The 13,074-nt window shown below is 40.7% G+C and overlaps 1 protein-coding gene across 2 annotated transcripts in view; it reads left to right on the top strand.

Moving 5' to 3' along the window:
- Positions 1–13,074, top strand: part of RNF128 (ring finger protein 128) — a 112,826-nt gene that overhangs the window by 34,007 nt on the left and 65,745 nt on the right. Inside the window, exon 1 of one of the 2 annotated variants that reach the window (XM_033118622.1) lies at positions 5,011–5,750. The exons of the other annotated variant lie outside the window; for it this stretch is intronic. Within the exon in view, the coding sequence (XP_032974513.1) occupies positions 5,258–5,750 (493 nt within the window). The 5' untranslated portion in view covers positions 5,011–5,257. Of the gene's footprint in view, positions 1–5,010; positions 5,751–13,074 lie in introns of those variants that run through there. 2 annotated transcript variants of the gene reach the window in all.

Genomic DNA, 13,074 nt, shown 5'->3' with positions numbered 1-13,074 from the left:
TTTGGTGCAAGGCAATGTTAAAATACAAATGCCACTCTCCCTAGGGAAGCTACTGAGTCATTATCAGCTATTAATACTTATAGTCAGAAATGCATTGGAATCCTAATTTGATTCAGTTGCTAGCTATATGATTGTAGGCAAGTTGCTAATTCTCTCTGAGCCAGTTTCCTCTTCTGAACATGGGAATAATAATGGACGTCTGTGAGAGTTAAATGAGATAATGCATGTAAAGCACACAGTAGATGCTCAATGAACAATAGCAGTTGTTAACCTTAAAAACACGGTCCTGGGGGAATACATCTCAGACTAGTAAATTTGGTTTGAGGGTCAGGAATAAGGTAAGGTCTGGTATAGGGAAACTGCTCAGACCAAAGGCCCTGGTGTGGTGGCGATGCAGCTGGACTTGGAAGAGTTGTGTGGGAGGAAGGACTACCGCAAAGTCAAACTACATTTACATGAACTTTCCAACAAAAAATGTGTAGTGCTACTCAGGATGTGGTGCTTTGTGAGGTAGTAAGCTCTAACACCGGGAGTATTCTTGCTGAGGGTAGAGGCTGGCTACCCATCAGGAATACTCTAGTCTACCCCAGGGCTTCTCAAACTTACGTGTGTGTATGAATCACCTGGGAATCTTGTTAAAATGCAGATTCTGGGCCAGCCCAGTGGCTCAGGTGGTTGGAGCACCGTGCTCCTAACACTGAGGTTGCCAGTTCGATTCCCACATGGGCCAGTGAGCTGCACCTCATGGCTACAGCTAAGATTGTGAACAACGGCTCTCCCAGGAGCTGGGCTGCTGTGAGCAGTCGAAGGTCGCGTGAGCTGCCATGGGCTGCCACGGGCTGCTGTGTGCTGCTGTGGGCTACCGTGTGTTGCCAGGAGCGGCCGGTGCCCAGTGTGAGGGGCCGGCAACCGGCGAGAGCTGCCGTGAGCTGCTATGAGCGGCCGACTGATGACCGGCAACCGACTACCTCAGCCAGTGGGAGCACAAGGCTCATAATACCAGCATGGGCCAGGGAGCTGTGTCCTACCCAACTAGGCTGAGAAACAACAGCTTGAACCGGAGTGGGGGAGGAGGCGGAAGAATGGGGGGAAAATGTGGATTCTGATTCAGGAGGACTGGGCTGGGACCCGAGATTCTTCACTTCTCACGAGCTCTCTGATGATGCTGACCTCATTCCTAGTAGCCAGGCTCTGTTGCAGTTTGAAAAGAAATAACGGTGAGACAGAGGGATATGGCTGGGGAAAACTAGAGAGTTACCCAGACAAGTCTCCATAGCATGGAAGGACTTTGATACAGTCATGATCTACAGTCCGGTTCTTATCTTTGTAAGCTTTGAAATTGGATTGGTAGTATAACAAGAAAGTGGGCTCTTGGAGATTGACTCATACTTAACCAAATTCACAAGAGACCAATATATAAGCCAGAATGCCAACTGATTAATTTATAATGAGAAGCACAACTAGACCAGATACTAGTGTTTGCCCATCAGTGCATTATCTCTCTGTAGGCATATTTATATGAGGAGCTAAATGATAATAAGAAGGTTGCTTGGTGAGGATGAACTTGTAGCAAGGGGAGTTCATAGGAGGATTTTAATGGTTCATGTTATCAAGCTATGATAGTCTGATACGTCCATCTCCACAGTTGGACTAGACCTCCAGAATAGTGCTGGAGATGTTAGTCTCCTCACTAGTCTCTGTGTCCTGTCTTGCCCTCATAAAATCCAGAGATCTCTTTAAGCCTAGGTCTGATCATATTCATTTGTTCCACAGACTTTAACATAAAGTCACAATTTTAAACTCATCATTACAAAAAGTTTAAAATACAGAGAAAAGTTGAAAAATAGTACAATGATCACCTACATACCCATGACCTGGATTCAACAATTATTATTTTGCCATATTTACTTTATGTGTGTGTGTTATGTGTGCATGTGTATCGAGTCCACACTCTTTAACATAGTTTTCTAAACTCTTCATGTTCTGGTACAACCTACTTGACCAGCATTACTTCCCTTGGCTCCCCCTTCGCAACTTACATTTCAGCCATACCTAACTACTACATGTTAGTTCCCTAGATATTCCCTGGTGTTCTCATGTAATATACTATTGCTTATGCCTGAATATTCTTACTCTCTTTGCTTGATTAACTCTATTTGTTCTTAAAGACTCAGCCACACCTATGTTACCATAGCATCTTATGCTTTCCTCAGTCATAACATTTATTACACCATACCCTTATCATCTGTTTACCTCTCTGAATTTCCTACTAAACTGTGAACTCATTGAGGGAAGGGACTATTTCTTTTGTTTCTGTATAACCGCGTCTCTCCGGTTTCTTGCACATAGTAGGTGTTCAGTAATCAGAAAATCCAACTCCCTGAGAGTTGTACCTAGTTATGTCATAGGTACCTCAAAATCAACATCTCTAAACTGAAGTCATCTCTCCCTCCTACCTACTCTATACATTTAAAACCCTCCCCCTGATTGTTATCCAGTCTTCCAAGCCAAAAACCTCAGAGCAATCCCTATCACTTTTCTCTCTTTCACCCTCCAAACAAGTCCTGTTGATTCTACCTCCAAAATGTATTCCCAATCTGTATACTTATCTTCATCTCCACTACCTGTGTAGTCCAGGCTACCTTCATCTCTCACCTGTATCACTGCCAACAACCTTCTATCTGAGCGCCCTGTTTCTACTCTTGTCCCTTCCCATCTATTATCCACAGAGATGATATAATGATCTCTAAAATTCAAATGTGATTATATATTACTCCCTGTTTAAACCCTGACTATATTACTCATTGCTTTTGGATAAGGTTCAAACTCCCCAGCTTTACCTAAAGGACTCTCAAGAACTAAATCTGTGGACTTCTAACTTTATCTCTTGTACTCTGGGTTCCATCCAACCATTTTGTGTTTATAGAGCCTTGTAAAGCCTGTACTTGTTGTTACCCACCATTTTCAGTTTCATGCCTTTCCTTGTATTGTTCTTTACCTAGACAGGCTAACCCTCTCAAACTCAGCACAGGTATAACCTCCTCTGGGAAGCTTTTCCTTACTTCCCAATCTGGGTTAGGTTCCTCTTTTCTATTACCCATTATTGCCCTATGCATACTTCTCTCAGACCACTGACACTATATACATATAGCACTCTATACTGTAATCATCAGTTTGCTTGTTTGATCGTCAAAGCTCATTTATGAGCTTTTTGAGAGCAGAGTTCAGGTTTTATTTGATTTTTTTACCCTAAGGCTTAGCCCATGGCTGACGTGTACTGGATGTGCTATAAATATTTAAGAAAAGAATGAATGTTAATGAATGTCTCTCCAAACTTCATTTTGTAAGTACCTTATAAAAGATCTCTTTTGTTTTGAACACATTGTTTCTTCAAAGCACAATATATCGTTGATTGTCATGCAGATAATAGTGACTGAATTTTGAGAGCTCTTCACTAACAAATTCAGACAATTTCTGGAATTGTACCATTTCATAGAGGTGGCTAATCCTACCCTTCTCTTTTCCCCTAGGAAATTTTTTTTTTAGAGATTAACATCATCAGTAGCTGGGAATGCCATGCTGTTGGCCCCATGTTCTCCCTTGACCTCTAAAGTCCCTTTCAACACCTAGGGTTTGTTTCACAGAATTGCCCATTTATTTGGATTCTAGGTGCCATTGGATTATGGTGTTAATTTTCCACTAGGTTTCTCTCAAGCTATAAAAGTATCAAGTGCAGAATTGCCCCATGTTTAATCTTTGGGAATAATATTTATTAAGTAAATGTTGGGCCAGGAACGGAGGAGAGTGATTGATCAGTAATTTAACAAATGTTGGGCTGGATAAAGTAAATTATATTTCTTTGAACTGAAAAAGTGGCTAAAGCTAAACATTCTGAACATAATTTTCTCTGCTTATTACCTCAATGTAATAACTTTAAGACTATTTAAAAAGTATTGGGTCCCTGAACCTGTTTAATAATAGTACTTAACAGATAAAATTTTCACATTCTACTTAGCACTGTTTTAAGTGCTTTATGTGTATGAATTCATTTAATCATCTGAACAACACTAAGAGGTAGGTGCTATTATTACCCCCATTTTACAGCTAATGAGGAAACTGAGGCACAGAGAATTTCCCCAACGTCAAATTTATCCATAACTGTCAGACACGAGGTGTATTATCAATTTAATCCAATGCATAGTTACTGAGCACCTACTGAATGCAGTAACTGACAGGGTGCATAAAATTTTACATTTATAGTAAAGAGAAATCATAATGCAATAGTGCCCTGAGTGAATCTCCAAGGTGAGTCAGGCTCCTTTTAGTTACTGGGAAATGGAGAAAGATTATGTAGTTAAGGTCATGAATGGCACAGACATCTCCATTTGGATAAACCTGGTTTGTGGAAGATAAAAAGAGGCTTAGTTTTGAGGTGTGTGAAAACGGATTCTTTTTTGAGGACTAAATTTCCTTTTATAAGGGGCCTCTGATGCAGCATATATTAAGCATGGGCTCAGAGTAAGACGGAAATACACAGGTAAGAGGCTTCTTTGGGGCAGAAAAGTAGAAAGGTTAAAAAAAAAAGGTTAGGCGCCTTTCCTGCCCCCTTCCCCATCCCGAATCTCAGTAAAGGGCTTGCCCCCAGCACCACGCACCTACCAAAATTCTCTTGACTACAACTCAGACCCTTCGGATCTGTGCTTTTTATAAGTACTTTCACATTCTGGCACCTTAAGCCTGAAACGCCCTTTAGGCAAATGTTAGGATGAAAAATGTATTCTTGCAATTCAAAACGGACTCGAATGCTACCAGAGAGCTTTTTTTTTTTTATGTTCGCAGATTCTATAGTTCTTCACCTGTCCACCTTTCGTAAAACCACGCGACACACCTGGCCACACAGCCTTACATCCTACTCTAATGCCTGTCTCTCCTGTTACCCTTTTAAGAGGCGGATCCCGCAGTGTCCTTTCCTCCCTCCCAGCCACCTCTACCCCCAATCGGCTGGGCGGAGCTTCGTGCTAAGTCCCCAGCGCCCGAAGCGGCCGCAGCAGCAGCGTAGAGGACTGGAGCAGAGAAGAGCTGCATCTGCAGCAGTATCTTTACCGATTCTACGTGCCTCTGGGCGCGAACCTAGCTCGCAGCGTGCGTTAGTCTTTCCCCGCACCCCTCCCCACCTGGCGCGCACCTGGTCAAGGCCAGGGTCCTGCCGAGAGCTAGGAGAGTTCGTGCCTGGGGCCCTAGGGAACCGCCGAGCGCCATGGGGCCGTGGCCCGGGGCCTGGGTCTCCTGCCGCTGTGGCTGCGGCTTTTCCCGATTTCTGGCGTGGTGCTTCCTGCTGGCTCTGAGTCCGCAAGCCCCGGGCTCCCGGGGAGCCGAAGCCGTGTGGACAGCGTACCTCAACGTGTCCTGGCGGGTTCCGCAAACCGGAGTGAACCGCACCGTGTGGGAGCTGAGCGAGGAGGGCGTGTACGGCCAGGATTCCCCGCTCGAGCCTGTGGCTGGGGTCCTGGTACCGCCCGACGGGCCGGGGGCGCTTAACGCCTGTAACCCGCACACGAATTTCACTGTGCCCACGGTCCCAGGGTACTGGGGAAACACCGTGCAAGTCTCTTGGTTGGCCCTCATCCAGCGCGGAGGGGGCTGCACCTTCGCAGACAAGATCCATCTGGCCTACGAGAGAGGGGCGTCTGGAGCCGTCATCTTTAACTTCCCGGGGACCCGCAATGAGGTCATCCCCATGTCTCACCCGGGTGAGTGCAGCTACTAAATTGCTCTCCTTCAAGCCCCTGCCAAGGCCAGTTTTTTCTTATTTTCTTCAGTGTTCTCCTCCTCTACATCCTTGCTCCGAAAGAAAACGAGTGCCCTTTCTGTCCCCACCAAGTGAGGTAGGGTTCTCTCCTCCCCTAGATTCACCCTGTGTGGGGGACGGGGGTGGGGGGCTGGGCGGAAAATCCTTTAGAATTTGCCTCACTGGTGGAAAAGGGTAAGACAAACGGAGTGCTGTGGAGGCTGGCAACTCGAGAAGGACTGCTGGAGCTCTTTGCCTTGTCCTGGTGTTTCGAAAGGGTGCCTTGCGTTGGATTAATTGGTGGTGGGCATTGGCTTTGAAATGACTGCGGAGAAGACAGCCTGGAAATCCCTTCCTCACTCTTTTCCTGTTTAACAATCTCAGGCCTGCAGCAGATTTTTCCCTCTGCTCTCCTTGTTTTTCTCCATGTTTTCTAGTATCAGGTACAAGATTGTGTTACTGTGCCCTGTTAACCTCTTTGCAGTTTTGGTAAAAACTTTTCTTAGCTCTTGGGCTCCTCCCTGCCCAGGGATCTCGGGTCCCAAATGATTGTTGGTATCAGTGCTTTCCTTTGCCTTTGAAAAAATCTGATTTAGGGTTATTGAGTCACAAAGGAGGTGATTAATGTTATTGAAAAAAGAAGAGGTTTATGCAGGAGGATAGCAAAGGCCTAGACTTTGGAAAAGTAGTCTAAGTGGGTCTTACATTTGTGGGATGAGGTGGGTTTCAGTTTTTCCCTCTGCAGTTACCCTTCCAGAAACCCTAACTGTGATTAGGTATCTGTACTATATGTATAGTGATCCTAAGCCCCGAGGGACAAAAAAAAAAAAAAAAAAACATTTTGGGAGAAAAACATTTTGGGAGAAAAACGAAGAGACACATAAAAGCAGTGTATCATAGTTGTTGAGAGCTGGGCCTCAAGTCAGGCCTTGGATAAATTCTGACTCCATTGCTTACTATTCCTGTGACCTTGGGCAACTTATTTGAAGTCTTTGAGTCTGTGTTCCCTCATCAATCAAATGGGAAAGAACTAAGAACTACTCCCACAGGTTTGACTTGAGGATGATATGAAATAATGGCTGTAAAGAGTTCAATACATCATCCTTCTCAGTAAAGGTTAGCTGATCGTCACTGGAGAGATGAATCTGCTTATTTAAGTACATACTTAGAAGGAGTTTTTTTCTTCTTTCTTTCTTAAAACAGTGTGTGTAGCCCTGCCTAGAGAGCACTTGCTTTGAGTGGCTGGGTGGCATAATGGCAAGAACACTGAACTCAGGAGATTTTAGTTTCTTCTTTGCCTCTACCAGCTTTGTGACCTTGTACTACCGTGTTTCCCTGAAAATAATACCTAGCCAGACAATCAGCTTTAATGTGTCTTTTGGAGCAAAAATTAATATGAGACCCAGGGAAACAAGGTAGTTACTCTCTAGTCAAATGATAGTATAGAGGTAGGAGGTGGAGGCCAAATTGGCAGAGTATGCAGAGACAAAAGTGAACTGGATGAACTCTAATATCACTTCCAGCTCTAAAATGGTGTGATTCTTCGATATTATGTTGATTAAATGAGCAACTGTATCTCTCTTGGTTGATAATTCATTGATTAGAATGAAATTTCTTTTTAAAGACTAATAAAAATGAAGACTAAGGACTTGATAAGTTTAAACGTCCTTACATTTCAATTGGCTACCTAAATGCAAGGGTGTGACTTTGTCTCCTCCAAAAGAGATTCCTTTGAATGAATGATTTGGAATTGACAACTCTTTAATTAGAGAGTTTCTATTTAGACTGCTTTCATCTTACTTCTGTTAAAAATATAAGCTTAATATTTATCTGACAGTTTTAGGGGACAATAAAATTATTTTTTGTTGAGCTCCTACTATATATACACTTACTTATCACTATGTATACATCTTATACTTTATTGAGACAGTATGGTGTGCTAGGAAAAGCACAGGCACTGTAGTCATGAATGTGAATTAAATTCTGGATTTACCACACAACAATAGCTTTGTGTCCTTGGTCAGATTATTTAATTTACTGACTCTCAGTTTCCCCATCTGTAAGATAGAGATAATATTTATTTTATTTTTTAAACATTTTTTAATTAGTTTCAGGTGTACAAAACAATGTAATAGTTAAAGATTTATCATTTATATCCCTCACACAGTGATAACCCCCTCCCCCATCCACTACCCCCTGACGTCGCACACAGCCATTACATTTCCACTGTCTCTATTCCTAATGCTGTACTCCACTTCACATGTATATATATATATAAAATTGTAGTTGACATTCATTATTGTTCAGCTTCAGCTTCAGGTGTACAGTGCAGTGGTCAGACATCTACATCATCCCTGAGGTGGTCTCCCTAATGAGACAAGTGTCCATCGGAAACCCTACAAAATCTTTACATTATTGATTACACCCCCCAAATTGACTTTCCTATCCCCGTGGCAAACTTGTGGTTGCTGACTGTGCTTTCTAATCCCCTCACCTTCCCCCTTATTCCCATCCCCCCTTCCCATCTAGCAACCCTCAGTTTTTCCTCTATGTTTCTGAGACTGTTTCTGATTAGTTCATTCAATTCTTTTCTTTGGATTCCACATATAAGTGAGATCATATGGTATTTGTCTTTCTCTATCTGACTTATTTCACTTGACATAATGTTCTCTAGGTCCATCTATATTGTTGCAAACAGTAAGATTCCATTCTTTATGGCTGCGTAATACTCCATTGTATAAATGTACCACAGTGTCTTAATCCAGTCATCTACCGATGGGCATTTCAGTTGTTTCCATGTCTTGGCTGTTTTCTATAGTGCTGCAATAAACATAGGGATGCATAAATTTTTTTGAATTAGAGTTTTGGATTTCTCCGGATAGATACCTAGGAGTGGAATTACTGGATCATAAGGTAGTTCCATTTTCAGATTTTTGAGATACCTCCATACTGTTTTCCATAGTGGCTGCACCAATCTGCAATCCCACCAACAGTGCACAAGGGTTCCCTTTTCTCCACATCCTCGCCAGCACTTGTTGTTTGTTGATTTATTGATGATAGCCATTTTGACTGGGGTGAGGTGGTATCTCATTGTGGTTTTTATTTGCATTTCTCTAATGATTAGTGAGGTTGAGCATTTTTTCATAAGTCTGTTTGCCATCTGTATGTCCTCTTTAGAAAAATGTCTCTACATGTCCTCTGCCCATTTTTTAATTGGGTTGTTGTTTTTTTTTGGAGTTGAGTTGAGTTTTTTATAAAGTTTGGATATTAACCCCTTATCAGATATATCATTGGCAAATATCTTCTCCCATTCATTGGGATCCCTTTTTGTTTTATTGATGGTAGAGATAATATTTACATTGCTGTGATTATTATTTTATTGGAGTGACATTGGTTAGTAAAATTATATAGGTTTCAAGTGTGTTCACCACCCAGTCAGTTCTCCTTCCATCACCATATATTTGACCCCCTTTACCCTTTTCTACCATCCCTTCTACCCCCTTAAGCTCTGGTAACCACTGAACTGTTGTATGTGTCTATGAGTTTTTGTTTCTTTGTTTGTTTGTCTTGTTCCTTTGTTGCTTTCAGTTTTATATACCACATATGAGTGAAGTCATATGTTTTTTTTTACTGTTTCTGTCTGACTGATTTTGCTTAGCATAATAATCTCAAGGTCCATTCATGTTGTCACAAATGTCAGTATTTCATCTTTTGTTATGGCAGAGTAGCATTCCATTATGTATATATACACCACATCTTCTTTATCCAATCATGTATCGAAGGACAGTTTGGTTGTTTCCATGTCTTGGCCACTGTAAATAAAGCTGCAATGAACATTGGAGCACATGTGTCTTTATGGATAAATGTTTTCAGATTTTTTGGGTAAATACCCAGGAGAGGGATTGCTGGGTCATATGGTAATTCTATTCTTAATTTTTTGAGGAGCATCCACACTGCCTTCCACAGCAATCTGCATTCCCACCGACAGTGTATGAGGGTTCCTTTTTCTCCACAGCCTCTCCAACACTTATTATTTGTCTTGTTGATGATAGCCATTCTGACTGGTATGAGGTGATATCTCATTATGGTTTTGATTTTCATTTCCCTGTTAGCTAGTGAAGTTGAGCATTTTTTCATATTTCTGTTGGCTATTTGTATGTCTTCTGGGGAAAAGTGTCTGTTCAGGTCCTCTGCCCATTTTTTAATTGGATTGTTTGTTTTGTTATTTTTGAGTTGTACGAGTTCTTTACATAATTTGGATATTAGTCCCTTATGGGAAGTGTTGTTTGCAAATATATTCTCCCATTCAGTTGGTTGCCTCTTTGTTTTGTTGATGGTTTCTTTTGCTGTGCAGTAGCTGTTTAGTTTGATATACTAACATTCCTTTATTTTTGCTTTTACTTCCCTTGTCTTTGAGGTCAAATTCATAAACTCCTGTCTGAACCCAAGGTCCATGAGTTTAGTACCTATGCTTTCTTCTATGCAGTTTATTGTGTCAGGTCTTATGTTTAGGTCTTTGATCCATTTTGAGTTTTAATTACATTGCTGTGATTATAAAGGATAACATATGTAAGCTACCTAGCAGATAATAAATATTCAGTTAAAGTTACTTATGATAGTAGGTTGATGCTAACAAGATGCAGAACATTAACATACAAATATATGATTGTGCAACCATCAGTTTGAAGACATGAATGCACTGGGAATCTAATCATGGCTGTTTTGCTTCAGTATACTATTTAGAAATAAAGCCCTAAATATTGATCACTTTAAACTACATTCAGAAAGATATTTTGATACTTTAAAAATTTATCTTACCTAATACGATGACTATAGCAAAGTGTACCATTAGACTATCTGGCTTAAAAAGCTACCTAGTTATTTCTCCCTTGAACTCCTGGAGAAACTACTTTTCAACACGGGAGAAAAATCACTTTGCATTTCATTCATGTGTGTTGTTGAATATTTGCTTGCAAAATGCTGTATTGTTTGCTTTGCTCATCGCTGAGAGAAATCCTAGGGATCACTGAAATCACAAAAATGACTGAATCTTGGACCTTAGTGGCAGAGAGGTAAGACTAAGGTTTAAGTATTGATTAACTCTATATTTATTCCTATGAATTACACAAGGGCCACCAAATGTGGAAAAGCCAGTGCTGTCTTCTTTCTTTACAAAATCTCTCTTCACTCACTCTCATAAGGGCCTGTGCTTGAATTGTTTGTCATTCGTTCGAGTTTGTGCTGAGCATCCACACTGTCACCTGTTACAGTCTGGTGACCATGAAGACTGATTTGTTGCAAGTCAACAGAACTAACTGATTTAATTCTGATTTAGAACTGGTTTGGAACAGTTGCTTTAAAACTTTTATCAGAGAGAAACTCCACTGTATAAGAGTGATCAATTAAAGAAATGAGGCTATTTTTATGTATACCAACATTTCACAAAAAGTTGTAACCTTGTATCAACCCATGCAGTTTGTTTCTGTATAGTATTTTTGTTGCAGAGTACTCAGAAAATTCTTATTCACACAGATAAATAATAGCAAATGATAGGTGTTTATTAACAGCTTATCTTGCAATCTCTGGGTATTTTTCAATCAAATTGATCTAGAAACCTGGAAGAAAATTAAGAGACCATTTTGGTTTCAAAGTTTAACCACTATTCATATGTCTTAACTATGAAAATCAGGTAAGAAGCAGCCAAAACTTAGAGTAAGCACTAAAGTCATCTAAAAGTAGAATTGTCACTGGGGCAGCCGGATGGCTCAGTTGGTTAGAGTGCAAGCTCTGAACAAGAGGGTCGCTGGTTCGATTCCCACATGGGCCAGTGAGCTGCACCCACAGCTAGATTGAAGACAACGAGCTGCCATTGAGCTGCCAGTTGGTTAGAGTGTGAGATCTCAACAACAAGGTTGCCAGTTCAATTCCCACATGGGATGGTGGGCTGTGCCCCCTGTAACTAAGGTTGAAAACCATGACTGGACTTGGAACTGAACTGCCCCCTCCACAACTAGATTGAAGGACAATGACTTGGAGCTGATGGGCCCTGGAGAAACACACTGTCCCCCAATATTCCCCAATAAAAAAATAAAAATAAATAAAAGTAGAATTGTCACAATGAGTCAAGGTACATGTTTTTGTTATTGTGCAACTAACTATTCTACTTTCACCATACAGATGGGACTGAACCTTAGATACTGTTTAATTGAGCGCCTCCCACGGGTTTAAGTGGTGTAGGTACTTTGCTTGTACAATTTTCCTTGAGTAAACATGTGCAGGCATGAATTTATTGAAAGACCCTGTGGAGCTACAGCCTTCATAATCCATGACACATGTACAAGAACTTGAAAATTATTCAAAGGGAAGGCATTATTTGTGGGGGCTGTAAGAAAGTGAATGAACCAACCAGTTAAGCTAATGATTGTGTGGTCTTCAATGGGCTACAGTCTGATATAGAAAACAGATGCTTCTATACATTATTGAAAGACAGTAGAGCATATTAGAGGTTAGGCTCTGTCACTTACTATTTTTAAAATTTTAGACCAGTTATTTTACTTCTTTAAGTCTCAGTTTTCTCCTATTTAAGATGGGCATAATAAGGCTGCCTCATAAATTTGCTGGGATTAAATGAGATAATCCAGATAAAATGTTTAAGAAAGTGCCTGTTATATAGGAAGCTACTATATACATTTTCTATTATAGTTAAGATAGTTAAATGTATTTTAGAAAATGAAAATTGAATCTTATGGTTATTGTACACAATTTGAAAATTAATAGCCTAGAGTACTTCAAAGTCCACATTACCTGAAATCCTAAATTTAACTCTTTAGGAATAGGGTGAGTAGACTAAATTTCTTACAAGAAAATGATCTTTTGACCCACCTATGTTTATCATTCTTTTCTCAAATAACTGCCTCTCCTTCAATCTCCAATCAATCTTTCCGTTCACAAAGGACTTCTGGATAGTATTTTACACTGATTTATCACCACCTAATGTCTTCTCAAAGACTTGACATTTAGTTTTTATTCTGTTTTTTTCCCCGCTAGGATGTTGACTTTGAAAAGAATCCTTTTTTAGTAGTGTGAGAAGTTCGGAGAAAATAAGAAGAGACTAGGTAGTGATGATTTACCAAAGTAAAGTACCATTCCTAAATTCGTTTCTAGATACATCCTTTTTGATATCTCTGCAGTACCGTATTTTACAATGTTGACCACTGCTTTGAAACCCCCTGCCAAGCAGTCTTTTGCTTCTTTTGCCTCTCTTTTGTTTCATTTCTATTATTTTA

This window comes from Rhinolophus ferrumequinum, chromosome X, assembly GCF_004115265.2.
Source record: "Rhinolophus ferrumequinum isolate MPI-CBG mRhiFer1 chromosome X, mRhiFer1_v1.p, whole genome shotgun sequence".
NCBI lineage: Eukaryota > Metazoa > Chordata > Mammalia > Chiroptera > Rhinolophidae > Rhinolophus > Rhinolophus ferrumequinum.
Note: the sequence above shows the minus strand (reverse complement) of the source record. Positions and strands in the feature narration are given on the sequence as shown.